This window comes from Lineus longissimus, chromosome 5, assembly GCF_910592395.1.
Source record: "Lineus longissimus chromosome 5, tnLinLong1.2, whole genome shotgun sequence".
Taxonomy (NCBI): domain Eukaryota; kingdom Metazoa; phylum Nemertea; class Pilidiophora; order Heteronemertea; family Lineidae; genus Lineus; species Lineus longissimus.
The window spans coordinates 19,152,691-19,168,562 of record NC_088312.1 but is presented as its reverse complement, the minus strand read 5'-3'; the positions used below and the strand labels follow the sequence as shown (position 1 = coordinate 19,168,562).

General features: G+C 39.5%; 1 protein-coding gene across 2 annotated transcripts in view; it reads left to right on the top strand.

The window, feature by feature from the left end:
* Positions 1-15,872, top strand: part of LOC135488779 (beta-1,4-galactosyltransferase 4-like) — a 125,835-nt gene that overhangs the window by 103,513 nt on the left and 6,450 nt on the right. For both annotated transcript variants that reach the window (XM_064773596.1, XM_064773597.1), the window contains exons 3-6: positions 2,299-2,540; positions 5,320-5,507; positions 9,204-9,326; positions 10,240-10,341. In XM_064773596.1, the coding sequence (XP_064629666.1) occupies positions 2,299-2,540; positions 5,320-5,507; positions 9,204-9,326; positions 10,240-10,341 (655 nt within the window). The remainder of the gene's footprint in view (positions 1-2,298; positions 2,541-5,319; positions 5,508-9,203; positions 9,327-10,239; positions 10,342-15,872) is intronic.

The window sequence follows — 15,872 nt, the reverse complement described above, 5'->3', positions numbered from 1 at the left end:
AAACGACGACCAAGTTTGATATCACAATCTGCCACTTTACCAATGCACCACGACCACGCAGTCCGGCCACAGTCTCACAGACAGCGAGAACACTTAGTTTCAACATGATAACACCATAATCGGGGCTTACTTTCTCCTTTATCTCCTCGATACGGGGCATGTATGTACTTGTCTGGCAGATTTTATGACCAAGTTTATCAACAGAATGAGGAAACGAGTCCATTTTACGACAACCCAAAGTCTGCCGGGAGCAATTGCGACATCGCCACCATCTGGTCTCATCAGCTGATTGCATTTTGTTTCAAGATCAGTTTCGTTAGTAAATAGAGGGTGGCGAGATTGTGGATGTGTTGTTTTGCTGGTAAGAATACTGAAGCAGACGACAACAAGGAGATATTAGCTGCGCTATTGGCTATCACCCCACTTTACATTCGGATGAGGTGCCCAGTCCACGCTACAACCTTTAGCATTTCCGACCTGCACCCATTTAACACATCTCTTCAGTGGTATGAGGCGAGTTTGGCAATTGTTTACCCACTTTTTTTATGATCATTCACGTAAAAAAAAGGATACAAAGGGGAAACAATTTTTTGAAATATGCATACAAAAACACTGTACATGTAATTGTTTTTGTTGTGTTGCTGTCCGATTTCCCTTTAAAACAACAAAAAAATTCTTAATCCACGGTGTGTCAAATGCAGTTTCCCAATATCGGATAAAAAAACCTACTCGGTAAGGCGCGTTTCTTTATCCGTTTGCGATGTTCTCTCCTTGTTTACCAATGCATGAAAAGATGTTCTGCAAATAGACAAACATGCATCTGCTTTCAGAAGTGGTTAGAAAAAAATTGCAGCACATTCTGCGTTTCTGCAAGGCATCTCGTTACTGAATTTGTATGTCTGAAAGTTTTCGTGCGTTTTTCAGTTTCGTTCTAGCAGAGTCTTCTCTGACGTGTGTTCCACAAAAAATAAATTATTCTGCAAGATGTCGTTATTAGCAGCTTGGTTTTTTGCTGCTTTCTTTAAATTAAAGAACACAAGAATTTCATTAACAATTCTCTTTTGCATTTGGCTCCTTAATCTTTCTCATAACACAAATATATTCTCTCTCCTTCCCGGGTTGTTTTCAACAACACTCCTAGCGAAATCGACCCTCCAGCCGGTTGATCACATTACCCGTTATGTCTGCCGCAAAGAGCTTTCTTATTATATTCCTTCGTCGTCTCCCCGAGGCGAATCACATCTTACTGAACCTCAGTGAGATCACTTTTCGAAAAGAAACTGCTCCCGGTACGCCTAACAAATGGTATTATCCAATAAGACGCATGAGTCTGGGATGATATCGAGATCGATCTTCTAGCTACCTAAGACGTCTACGCTAATTATTGAAATAATTCTGGTTACCCTTTAGCCTGAAAGTGATATGTTTTACTGTAGTTGATATGGCTGTGTGTATATCTGTAATTGAGTATTAGTGATGTAGGCGTTAGGTGCTGCGATAGGGGCTGACAATACAATTGTCAAGTATGGGGGACTGGGAAAGGGGCTAGGGTTACTGTAAGTGAAGCTGCATTCCATACAACATCTTTTTTTAATCGTTGAAATAAACAATCGTGGTGATACAATGACAAGACTTTCTTTCATGGGTATTGACACATTTGGTCATCTCCTTTTTATTGGAGCTGGCTAACTGTTGAAAGTAAAGTGCCTTTAGCTACAAATGAGATCTATCCTTCGTTAGTCGCGGTGCCCAATCGTACGACACAGTGCGTGGGGCATAGACACGCCTGATCTTTGCTCGAACGAATTTTAAAGGAGTGTAGCCTTATCACACCACAATTTCACCTATCACAAACGATGGGTTGTTACCAGAACCTATTCTCCACAAAATGCGGTCGAACGATTGGGTACCGTGTTCACCAGTGGTTTTATACTGGCTATTTGAGCATAAAAATGGAGTTTCTTTGTTGGATTGTCCCATAAATCAACTGAGAGTATTCTAGAATGACACACCACTCGTCCTAAGGAGTTTGACACTACGAATGCTTCATTACTCAAATGATTATGCTTCATCAGCAGAAGTCCCGTTATTGCTCTGATAGCCCTGTGCAGTCGAGCTCTCGATGGCTTCTCATTTTAAGAAGATCACGGATAAGTCCCAGGTATCTCAGACTTTTCACTGACGCTCAAGTAAAAAGACGGCAGATTATGCCTTTTTCTCGATTTTTGTGGTTGACAGTGAGAAGCAGCAAAGCTGTGACATCAGAATCTAATGGTGGTTTCCTTCTTCTCGTTTCAGCTGGCAAAGTCTTCTCGAACCTCCGACATTCACATAACAATTCCATGGCGGAAGTGGTGCTAAAGAATCCCTCCTTGGGTCCAGGTGGATCATTCCGACCCCGTAACTGCTTAGCTCGCCACAAGGTGGCGGTGATAGTACCGTACAGGGATAGGATGGAGCATCTGACCATTCTTCTGTCTCATCTCCATCCAATATTACAGCGGCAGCAGCTCAATTACAGGATCTTTGTGGTAGAACAGGTGAGTCATTTATGGAGGCAGCAACTCAGCGACATGATCTTTGTGGCAGAACAGGTGAGTCATTTATAGAGGCAGCAGCTCAGCTACATAATCTCTGTGGTAGAACAGGTGAGTCATTTATAGAGGCAGCAGCTCAGCTACATAATCTCTGTGGGAGAACAGGCGAGTCACTTATGGAGGCGGCAGCTCAGCTACAAGATCTCTGTGGCAGAACAGGTGAGTCATTTATGGAGGCAGCTGCTCAGCTACATGATCTCTGTGGGAGTACAGGTGAGTGATTTATAGAGGCAGCAGCTCAGCTACATAATCTTTGTGGCAGAACAGGTGAGTCATTCATGGAGGCAGCAGCTCAGCTACATGACCTCTGTGGTAGAACAGGTGAGTCATTTATGGAGGCAGCAGCTCAGCTACATAATCCCTGTGGTAGAACAGGTAAGTCATTTATGGAGGCAGCAGCTCAGCTACATAATATCTGTGGTAGAACAGGTGAGTCATTTATGGAGGCAGCAGCTCAGCTACATGATCTTTGTGGTAGAACAGGTGAGTCATTTATGGAGGCAGCAGCTCAGCTACATAATCTCTGTGGGAGAACAGGCGAGTCATTTATGGAGGCGGCAGCTCAGCTACATGATCTCTGTGGCAGAGCAGGTGAGTCATTTATGGAGGCAGCAGCTCAGCTACATGATCTTTGTGGTAGAACAGGTGAGTCATTTATGGAGGCAGCAGCTCGCCTACAGGTCAGTCATTTAATAGTTAGTTGCTCAGCTTCATAATATCTGTGGTAGAGCAAGTGAGTCATTTTTAGAGGTAGCAGCTCAGCTACAGGATCGTTGAAGGATCATGATCTTATTTCTAGTATCAAAAGAATGGCTGCATATCATCTGCAGGACATCGGTTCTGCAATGCAGGAATACTATCTTTCGATAGAAGTACCACATGAACATCGTCTCAAATGAAACATCTCAAATGAAGCCAATCCCAAGTAAAACTGCAGGCTGTCATCCTAAAATGGCGCCACCTTCTCAGATTACATACGCCATTCAGCCCATCCAGCCTCTGACTTAGCTATTGATCGCATGCTTACTATTACATCACTCGACACGCTGCTGGTTTCAGGCCATTCTTCAGCTGTCAGTTTCCAAATTAGCTGCTTCAACTTTTGATGAAGATGCTCTCTTTTCCAATCAATAGCTTGCTTCTTTTGTCTTAGAAATTTTCTCAAGAATGGATTTTCTTTAAAGTGATGCAGCAGACAGTATTGGCGAATCCCAGCGCACTTTTTAGCGATAGCGAATTGGAATTTTAGACTCATAGTCGTGCAAATTGTTGTTTTGTAGATGTGTAGTAGGCAAGTGAATGTAGTTGAACATAAGACTATGACAATAGGAAACAAATGACATGCGGTTGACAACATAAGACTATGACAATAGGAAACAAATGACATGCGGTTGACAGCGTTTTAGAAGCATGGTCACAAGTTTCCAGGCGACACAAAAAAACGATACTTTATGCAGATATTGAAATGGAACTAAGTGGACAGTATTGATTTCAGCATCTTGTATATGAGGCCGAAAATTTATGAATGTATTATTGATATCAGAGTTGTTCAAAATCAAAAGACCGTCGTATATAATCGTTTTTGTGTCACCCAGTACATCAGGTCAACTTTAGAATATCAAAAACAGCAATACATGTTGACCAAGAATTCTAGTATATCCCTACTCCTCCTTGTACACCTGTGAAAGACACCAATTTAAAAAAAGTGTCTGCAAAAGAAGCCATATATCAATTGATCCCGCAAAAACATTTATCATATCACTTCAATTTCGTTGGGTCTTTTGAGTCGTTCTCGTCAAAAGTCCAATATCTCCGTCATATGTAATTACCTTTGCTGTCACCAATATGGATTCTTCGCAAGAAAAACTCCAAGCCATTTCCCTCCAATAAGGCCAGTGAATGAGGCGATTAGCCAGTGAATGGGGATACATGAATTCGATCCACATTTTAAAAGAAGGAGCAGTGACCAATTGAACCAGCATGGATGTTCGACTCATACTCGCGGTACTCACTGTAAAATGTTTTCCAGGAAAAATAGCCATCAACCAATGAAGAACATTTAGGAAAAAAGCCTCATGTCCTTTTTTAATCATTAGGACGGTATCCTATGACTTTCATTCCCTCATCGACCTTTGGGTGTATGCAGCTGAATTTGAAGAATGAAGAATGAAAAAGCCTCGACATGCATTTAGGACGGTATTCCCTTGGCCTTAAGGTGCATGCAGCTGGATTTTATATATGTGTACATGTATGAAAGTCATCCAGATTATCATCTGATTCAACTTCTTATATCAATAGTGTAGGTGACTGAAGCATTCACCTCAAAATATGTCAGCGGTTGTACTTGGCTGTTGACAACGCCTTCTAAAGACATATCGATTGGCTGTCGTCTTGGGTAATGAGCGTCAATACGCTTTTTGCGAACGCAATACAAAATCTTGACAATAGTAGTCTAGGTTTTACCATCCTTTATCGAAAGTGTCCATAATCTAATGATGTGAAATGAAACGTGTTGACGTTATTCGTTTGGTTCAATTAACCATCGCGGGTGAAATGAATGGAAGACCGTCATCACGTTAGTTTTTTTCGCATTAGGTGGTCATCTTTGATGTTTGTACGCAGAATTTTCATAATCTGGCCAGCTGACATTACTTAGGCTGGTTTCGCAATCATGAACAAAGAATTCCTAGCCATGAAAAATCATTGTCATTCTTACTTTCAGTATGGACATGACACCTTTAACAAAGCCCGCATCATGAACATAGGATTCCTGGAAGCCATGAAACTGGCGCCCTATCAATGTTTCGTCTTCCACGATGTCGACCTCGTCCCCGAGGATGACCGTAACATGTACACCTGCCCAGCACAACCTCGACACTTGTCTGTAGCCATTGACGAAATGGGATATAAGTACGTAGTAATTTTCATGTTTTCTTCGTGTCCCTGTTAGTGACAGAGTATGTAAGTTCGTGTACATGTACGCATTATTTCAATTCAGTTAGTGTTGAGATTTATATGTTTCTAGTAATTGTAGGATGAGGCATCGTTCGCAATTTAGTCGTTCTGTCCCATGTCTGCTCCATTACATAATGCAGTCCTTTTCAATAACTAACTACATTATTCCTGACACCATTTCCAAATATTTTCCTTTAACGGATATTTCACAGACATTCCTCGCACGGAACATGTTGGTTCGAATGGAATTTTAAATTTACCTTTTAAAACTTCCCCATGCAGCTCTGCTTCTGTTCTCCACAATTTTTCTTCGAAGATGTGAAAAATAATCATACGTGTTATCAGTGCCAATATTTTCGCGCTGATGCGTTCACTCTCACGCCGAGGAATTAAAATGCCTCCCTGTCACTCTTACCCCCTGCGAGTGCCTTTCATTAAAATACTTGAATATCATTCCAGACATTACCCACCCCCCCCCCCCCCCCCCGGGTATACCGCTGACACTCTAACCGCTTATTAAACCAGTAGATACCCCGGGAGAATTAGATAAGCCAATTTCATCAACAACCTTTTTTCATTTTCATTAGAAATTTATTTGACGATGATTGATAGTCGCCAGGACAAGCTTCAAATGAAAGAATGGGTTTTAATATTAGAACTCTCCTGAGTTTTAATTCAACAGCTTAAGGTTATTCGATGAATCTCCTCTTAGACTACTGAATTCTAATCTTAGTACAAAATTGTGTAGTTTAAGTTCTGAAAGAAGGACTGAAGTACTGTGATTAAATCAATATTGCGATACCAAAAACAGGGAGTTTGTGCTACGAACAGTACGAAGAACTATTGTCCCAGCTTGAACATCTGGGTAATAGGCAGTCCAAATACGAAAATGCTTCAAATCCTGTCGAATGGCCGAGCCCGGTGTAAAAGTTTAAAATGTCCGATATATGCGATTTGATAGTGACAGTCATGGACTCTACTAGTATACCATAATCGATAGAACATAGCGGTTTTTCCAGACAGCGCTCTTAAATTGGGTTTTTTAAAAGATGTTTTTTTAACATTTCTGATTAGGCCTACATTGCAGTCCCCAGAGGCTAGTTGCTGTCTTACTTTTATCGAAAGGTAATCAATTTTCGGGCAATTAGGGGTACAGGATATTGTATTGATCAGGTCATTTATATTTACGAACTCCTCTAGCTCTCATTTGGTATCTATTCAACAAGAAATCAAATAAATCTAGTGATTTGTGCCGAAATGAGGTTCAAACTAATTTGTTGAGTTAATCTCCACATCTTGATGGCTTGGTTCGGATATTGTGATTTATGGTTCCTATTTTGGATTTATGGCCGGGAAAATAAAATATTGCCTCTTCCGGGTTTTAAGTATAACCAAGAGAGTTGCGATGTAAGATATATGGATGTAAAGAACTAGAGTGATGGCAAGATTTAAGTTACATGAATTTTATCGAATGGTGAATTTTTTTAAGGGATGTTGACTTTCTCCATCCGGTAGGTCTAGGTGCATAAAATTCCTATAATTCACATCCCACCCTTTCGATAAATCTTTTGGCTCAAATATCATGACTATGTGAGTAGCAAATAAGACGTAGATACATTTTAGTGTAAATACGGTAAAGTGCAAACATTATAGGATTTTTGTTTTCGCGAATTCGCGACTATTCTTGAAATTCGAAAAAATAATGATATCCTAGTATTGTACAGTTATAGGCTCTGTGTGCAATAATGTGTACAGACATCTGCTATCAAAACTGTTAATTGTTATAATTGTATCCCTTTACCTTATTTTGAGGAAAAAGTCACATTCAGGAATCTGGAAAAAAATCATGTCAAAGCTTTCTAATACTTGCCCTGTCATCATAATCTTGTCCGGCCGTTCTTAACTTCCACTGGAAAAAAGCATTAATGACATGGGCGACTTTGCCTAGTTTAGGAACTGATCCTCGATGTAATGAGGACTGTTTTTTTCCGGCAAATGGCCATCCGGTCAATTTGCCTCGTGTCTTACCGGGGCTCAGCCGGTTGGCTTCAATAAGATCGATTGACGAAAGTCGAAGAGGGAGTTCGCAGTGCGCACCACTCTCCTTTTTTTTCATGAAACAGATACAGTAGGCATTGACGACAAAAGCAATACCTAAACGCCTTATTAGTGCTTGCGATAAGTAACGGAAGGGGATGTTGTCGAGGTCCATAGCACTTTTAGCCTTTTTTCAGAACAGCAAAGGAACATATTTAATCTTGTACCCATTCAAGCGCTAATTGCATGGCTAAAGTGCCGCGCAAATTGCCGATTTCAACCACCGTGACCTGCAATTATAATGACTGCTATGTGCGACAAACGATCTCTCGTCTGCGGGTAAAATTAGGTCACAAGCACTACATCAAATTTACGAGGGACTTGTCGTTTTGTAAATTTGCTGTTAGAGAGCTTGTAACCTATCAACTGGGAAAGATGATCTGTACAGCATTTATGATTTAGATTTGAAAAAAAACCTTGATATTATTGAAGAAAAGGTAAAAGGTCTTCATTTAAACCGCTTACGAATGAGAACCCCCCCCCCCCCCCCCCCCCCAATTGAGCGTGGTATATGTCATAAACCAACAGTTCCACGGTCTGAACGCGTATCCCTTTAAAAAGTATTGTCGTGGTGTCTGCCAAATAGAAGATGAACGACATTTTCTTCTTCTTCACTCTCCACAACCGTGACATGAGAAATTCAGTGCGATTTTATATTCAAACCATTCTCCCCGTATCGTAATTTTAAAATGAAGCATTTTCTTTTATTGGTGAATGCAAAAGATGACATTATTCAGTCTGTACTAAGTGTTCTCTGTAAAAAGCGCTTGATCTCAAGATGAAAGCGCAACAGCCTGTTCGCCCGAACTTTACCAATCTCCGACAGGAGAAGAAATACTAATGACCTGCGCTACGGATCAAAACGGATCTCTGCTCCACTGTAATCGATCAAGTCATCTGTGAAATCTCCCGCCTTTTTATCGGCTCGAGATCGTCTTCCGGTCAGTTTGTTAGGGCGAGACTTCAACCAGGTCGAATGGTACAAAGCGGAAGGGGACACAGATGCAATTATCGGCTTGTCAATCAAGTCGTGACGTCATGATCGGGGTTGAAAAATCCTTCCTGTGATTGGATGACAATATCGTGTGACCGTGATCAGCAACAGTGATCATTTATTCACATCCTTTAAATGGATGATCCCCTGTAAGTTTGTGGTTATTCAATTTGAAATGACAAATCTAGCTGGAGATTTGACTGAATGTTGGAGTCATTGATCTCAAACTGAACTTTTTTCGTTTACAATCGCGAGCTGATTGGTTCAATACATGTGCGCGGCCTTAAGACGGTTTCACGGACAGTTTGTGGCCTTACGATAAACGCCAAAAATACCCTCGTGCGACTTCCGATTGAGCGGATGGAAATGTTCTAATACCAGTGAGCAAATGTTCTTCTCGTTCGGAAATCGCAGTGCACTCGGGTGTTATTATCATTACTCTGACAGTATGTTTTGTGCGGACAGCTCGTAAAAGTTTAGGTGCGACAGAACCACATCATTTCTTTTCATGTTTTGATATATAATTGATAAATAAATGTAACCTCCCTTACTCACTTCAGGTTGGCCTATCCAGAGCTGGTCGGCGGCGTACTCAACATGCGAACAGAGCACTTCGAAAGAGCGAATGGCTATTCCAACCTTTACTGGGGATGGGGAGCTGAGGATGACGATATGGCTTACAGGTCAGTAAAGGCATTTGGAGATACAGCGCATTTTTCTTATGAGTTTCCGCATCACCCACGAATAACGATTTACGAAGACGAATTCTTTATATTTCTGCATGTACATGTTGTATTCTGTCCGATTACAAAGAATTCGTCTTTCGTAATCTTTGTTCGTGAGCGATTTGGAACCTCACTATCCGTTTCCTCAGCATACATGTACCATTGTTTTTGTACATATATGGCTAATATTCGTCTTCTGTCGTATGATTCATGAGCCTAAGAACATGAATTTTTTCATGATTCATGATTCCCACCGAATAGCAAAGTTGAATATTAATATTTCATTTCTAGCTCTTGATTTCAAAGCAAATTGTAAACCGTTGCCACTTTGACACAGCTAAGCCAATTAGAAACTGCGTATTCAAACGAAATATGAGAATGTTGTCTTTCATAGCCTCGGGAGAGAGCATAGCTAATAAACCCGCATTTGTGGTGACAGATCTACAGACCAATATGATACTTATCGTGTCACGTCTCCGGTGCTCTGCGGACCAGAATGAAGCTTATCAGGCACGTAAGGATTGGCACTTCACGCTGCTTTAACTTTGTTCATATTGAGACGAGATTAAAAACGTGACTGTGGAGAAATGGATATCCCTTGTATGATAGAAACCTAGCAGTCACAGACCGGAGCTCTCACGTTAGACCGGAGTTTACATAGGATTTACGTCACTTGTCATGTCACCTGCAAACGGGACTGAGGGTGATAAGTGACATCGTGAATCGTATGTAGCCCGCTCTTTGGAAAGGACTAGTTCGTTCTTCATTTCAAGCATGAAGAGTGAATAGTGACACGTTACATGTGAAAATGTCAACTCTCTGCTGTTCTTGATGATATCCCACTTTGATTGACCTGAAACGATTCTTTCAGGATCCTCCACATTGGTTTAAAGATAACACGTCCCCCGGATTATGTGGCTAGATACAAAATGATCAAACATACCAAGCGAAAGCCATCCGACTGGAGAAAAAGGTGCGTATACAACGTTACATGTGATGGTATTTTTTACAAAGATAGTTGCTGCGCATGTGTGGGCTGATGGCATCAACATTTGCAACTGGCTGCAATCAGCGCGAGCTAGAATTATCGTAAATACATACATTCTCCGGAAAATGCCGAACGATCCAACCGAAGATTTTAAATCAGTAAAACTACTAAAACAGAAATATTGTTCAGGATTATTTCTTACATTTGAGGTCTTATAAATGGCTAAAAAGAAAGAAAAAATAGGTCTTCTTAAATAGTTGCAGCATGTCCACGCAGATGGCGTTTGTTGCAAGCTGAAGCAGTTCTAATTGTAGGACTCGGACGACTGCTCCTTAAGTGCATAATTATACAAAAAGTAAAAAGTATCGGAACTTTCAGACTTTAAACATGTTTAAAGCGACCACCACCACCACCTCGCCCAAATCACACAACTACACCATTCCCCATATTTCTGACAACAACAAAAGGCCCTAGCCCCCTTGCTCATTAGTTCAACAAGGCTCCAGCGGGACGTGATCTTTTAAAGCTGGATCGTACCCGCCGAGCACGAGGCTGGGTGGCTTTGATGAAGGCATGCCAGATTGGCTAGTGATGCTTTCAGTGATGAGCCAGTTGGTTGGTATCCTAAGTTTGGTAACTAGAGATGATTGTGTGGACACACAGTGTCAAGGCTCTGTTATTAGCCTATCCGCGTCACCAGACAAAGTTACCTTGGACCACTGGTCATGCTCAGTAGGCTCTATCTAATGTCTATTAACTTTAACCCTTGTGAAAGAGTTATTTTAAGGAGAAAAAAGCATCTTCGGTGGACATATCACAAAGAACGATGAACATGGAGAGGGGTGTGCGTAAAGACGGTGAAGCTCTATTCGCTGACTTTCATTAGTTTTACACCTTACCTCATTCTCGAAGCAGATCGAAAGATATTCTCTCCTTGTCAACGCAGACAAATATTACAACATGTTATCACAGATGCGTGAAAATACCAGAATTGATGAACCAATTAGCAATTGATCAAACCCCAATCCTTCAAACCATATCTACAGACAGTATACACACACAAGTACTGTGCGTATTGTCTGTTCATAGGCGTGCACAAAAATGTATCAATTGCATGTAGTTCCGTGTGGATCGATTTCTATATGATATCTGATATCCGATCTGATATCTTCACGTGCCTGTGATCTACTCCACGACTTGTTGTGAGACAAAATGACGGTCTGCGCGAGACAAGACCACAATTGATTTTTTAAGCCTTTTAGCAGTTAAATTGTCAATGTTTGACCGCGACGCATCAAAGAACGCGTGGTGTTGTGAATCTGAAATTTAGATTATGTTATTCCGGACAGTCGGGCAAGTAAATGGTGAAAAATAAAATGGTGATTGACCACGGAAATTTTTTTTTAATCGACAAATTAGACAGACTTTGATATTTCCACTCTTTTCAGCCAACTGGCAGAAAAAACTCAAAACACGCCCCCTATTACCAAATTAGCAAAATTCGAAATTAATTTTTTCATCAAATAATTTCTTTATATCTGTAGACTTGCCACAACAAATATTTTTTCAATACCTCTCCAAATATGTACTTGAGAGTAAAAAACATGCACTCGTCTAATAGATAGGCCTGGACCCTCCAACCTATGAATATTCATTAGTGGTCTTGTCTCAATGAAGGTACATTTCAGGGGTTAACATTTTGCGATTTTTTTCAAACTAATGTACATGACATCCCACAACTCTCCAACAAAGGAAAGTCATATCTGGACATTTCTGGAGAAATGAGAGACATTTCAAAGAGTGGTACAACTGTGCCAAAGCGACGAAAGAGGACAAAATCGACAAAAAGTCATGATTTTGCACCCAACAGCACCAAATTCAAAGACCTGCCCTGGCCAGAATAAGCAAGCTATGGAGCTGAAACTTTAGGATGTGATTTAGGAATATCTTTGCTGCTTAGGGAACAACTTTCAGAATCAAGGCCTAAGTAGTTTCAAAGAAATTACAAAATGAATGGCAACACAACAAGACTTGTAAAAATGAAACCGAACTTAGACCGGGGTTAGGTTGACTCTTATTTGGGTCAAATTAAGTTTTTTTCTCATTATTTTAGCTTGTTTTGACCTTAAATCATCAGCAATACAATATTCTAAATGAATTAGAGTGATTTGAGCACATTCAAATTTTTCACTATATTGACCCAAAATGTAGTGTAAATAGAGACAAGACCACAATTGATTTTTTAAGCCTTTTAGCAGTTAAATTGTCAATGTTTGACCGCGACGCATCAAAGAACGCGTGGTGTTGTGAATCTGAAATTTAGATTATGTTATTCCGGACAGTCGGGCAAGTAAATGGTGAAAAATAAAATGGTGATTGACCACGGAAATTTTTTTTTAATCGACAAATTAGACAGACTTTGATATTTCCACTCTTTTCAGCCAACTGGCAGAAAAAACTCAAAACACGCCCCCTATTACCAAATTAGCAAAATTCGAAATTAATTTTTTCATCAAATAATTTCTTTATATCTGTAGACTTGCCACAACAAATATTTTTTCAATACCTCTCCAAATATGTACTTGAGAGTAAAAAACATGCACTCGTCTAATAGATAGGCCTGGACCCTCCAACCTATGAATATTCATTAGTGGTCTTGTCTCAATGAAGGTACATTTCAGGGGTTAACATTTTGCGATTTTTTTCAAACTAATGTACATGACATCCCACAACTCTCCAACAAAGGAAAGTCATATCTGGACATTTCTGGAGAAATGAGAGACATTTCAAAGAGTGGTACAACTGTGCCAAAGCGACGAAAGAGGACAAAATCGACAAAAAGTCATGATTTTGCACCCAACAGCACCAAATTCAAAGACCTGCCCTGGCCAGAATAAGCAAGCTATGGAGCTGAAACTTTAGGATGTGATTTAGGAATATCTTTGCTGCTTAGGGAACAACTTTCAGAATCAAGGCCTAAGTAGTTTCAAAGAAATTACAAAATGAATGGCAACACAACAAGACTTGTAAAAATGAAACCGAACTTAGACCGGGGTTAGGTTGACTCTTATTTGGGTCAAATTAAGTTTTTTTCTCATTATTTTAGCTTGTTTTGACCTTAAATCATCAGCAATACAATATTCTAAATGAATTAGAGTGATTTGAGCACATTCAAATTTTTCACTATATTGACCCAAAATGTAGTGTAAATAGAGACAAGACCACAATTGATTTTTTAAGCCTTTTAGCAGTTAAATTGTCAATGTTTGACCGCGACGCATCAAAGAACGCGTGGTGTTGTGAATCTGAAATTTAGATTATGTTATTCCGGACAGTCGGGCAAGTAAATGGTGAAAAATAAAATGGTGATTGACCACGGAAATTTTTTTTTAATCGACAAATTAGACAGACTTTGATATTTCCACTCTTTTCAGCCAACTGGCAGAAAAAACTCAAAACACGCCCCCTATTACCAAATTAGCAAAATTCGAAATTAATTTTTTCATCAAATAATTTCTTTATATCTGTAGACTTGCCACAACAAATATTTTTTCAATACCTCTCCAAATATGTACTTGAGAGTAAAAAACATGCACTCGTCTAATAGATAGGCCTGGACCCTCCAACCTATGAATATTCATTAGTGGTCTTGTCTCAATGAAGGTACATTTCAGGGGTTAACATTTTGCGATTTTTTTCAAACTAATGTACATGACATCCCACAACTCTCCAACAAAGGAAAGTCATATCTGGACATTTCTGGAGAAATGAGAGACATTTCAAAGAGTGGTACAACTGTGCCAAAGCGACGAAAGAGGACAAAATCGACAAAAAGTCATGATTTTGCACCCAACAGCACCAAATTCAAAGACCTGCCCTGGCCAGAATAAGCAAGCTATGGAGCTGAAACTTTAGGATGTGATTTAGGAATATCTTTGCTGCTTAGGGAACAACTTTCAGAATCAAGGCCTAAGTAGTTTCAAAGAAATTACAAAATGAATGGCAACACAACAAGACTTGTAAAAATGAAACCGAACTTAGACCGGGGTTAGGTTGACTCTTATTTGGGTCAAATTAAGTTTTTTTCTCATTATTTTAGCTTGTTTTGACCTTAAATCATCAGCAATACAATATTCTAAATGAATTAGAGTGATTTGAGCACATTCAAATTTTTCACTATATTGACCCAAAATGTAGTGTAAATAGAGACAAGACCACAATTGATTTTTTAAGCCTTTTAGCAGTTAAATTGTCAATGTTTGACCGCGACGCATCAAAGAACGCGTGGTGTTGTGAATCTGAAATTTAGATTATGTTATTCCGGACAGTCGGGCAAGTAAATGGTGAAAAATAAAATGGTGATTGACCACGGAAATTTTTTTTTAATCGACAAATTAGACAGACTTTGATATTTCCACTCTTTTCAGCCAACTGGCAGAAAAAACTCAAAACACGCCCCCTATTACCAAATTAGCAAAATTCGAAATTAATTTTTTCATCAAATAATTTCTTTATATCTGTAGACTTGCCACAACAAATATTTTTTCAATACCTCTCCAAATATGTACTTGAGAGTAAAAAACATGCACTCGTCTAATAGATAGGCCTGGACCCTCCAACCTATGAATATTCATTAGTGGTCTTGTCTCAATGAAGGTACATTTCAGGGGTTAACATTTTGCGATTTTTTTCAAACTAATGTACATGACATCCCACAACTCTCCAACAAAGGAAAGTCATATCTGGACATTTCTGGAGAAATGAGAGACATTTCAAAGAGTGGTACAACTGTGCCAAAGCGACGAAAGAGGACAAAATCGACAAAAAGTCATGATTTTGCACCCAACAGCACCAAATTCAAAGACCTGCCCTGGCCAGAATAAGCAAGCTATGGAGCTGAAACTTTAGGATGTGATTTAGGAATATCTTTGCTGCTTAGGGAACAACTTTCAGAATCAAGGCCTAAGTAGTTTCAAAGAAATTACAAAATGAATGGCAACACAACAAGACTTGTAAAAATGAAACCGAACTTAGACCGGGGTTAGGTTGACTCTTATTTGGGTCAAATTAAGTTTTTTTCTCATTATTTTAGCTTGTTTTGACCTTAAATCATCAGCAATACAATATTCTAAATGAATTAGAGTGATTTGAGCACATTCAAATTTTTCACTATATTGACCCAAAATGTAGTGTAAATAGAGACAAGACCACAATTGATTTTTTAAGCCTTTTAGCAGTTAAATTGTCAATGTTTGACCGCGACGCATCAAAGAACGCGTGGTGTTGTGAATCTGAAATTTAGATTATGTTATTCCGGACAGTCGGGCAAGTAAATGGTGAAAAATAAAATGGTGATTGACCACGGAAATTTTTTTTTAATCGACAAATTAGACAGACTTTGATATTTCCACTCTTTTCAGCCAACTGGCAGAAAAAACTCAAAACACGCCCCCTATTACCAAATTAGCAAAATTCGAAATTAATTTTTTCATCAAATAATTTCTTTATATCTGTAG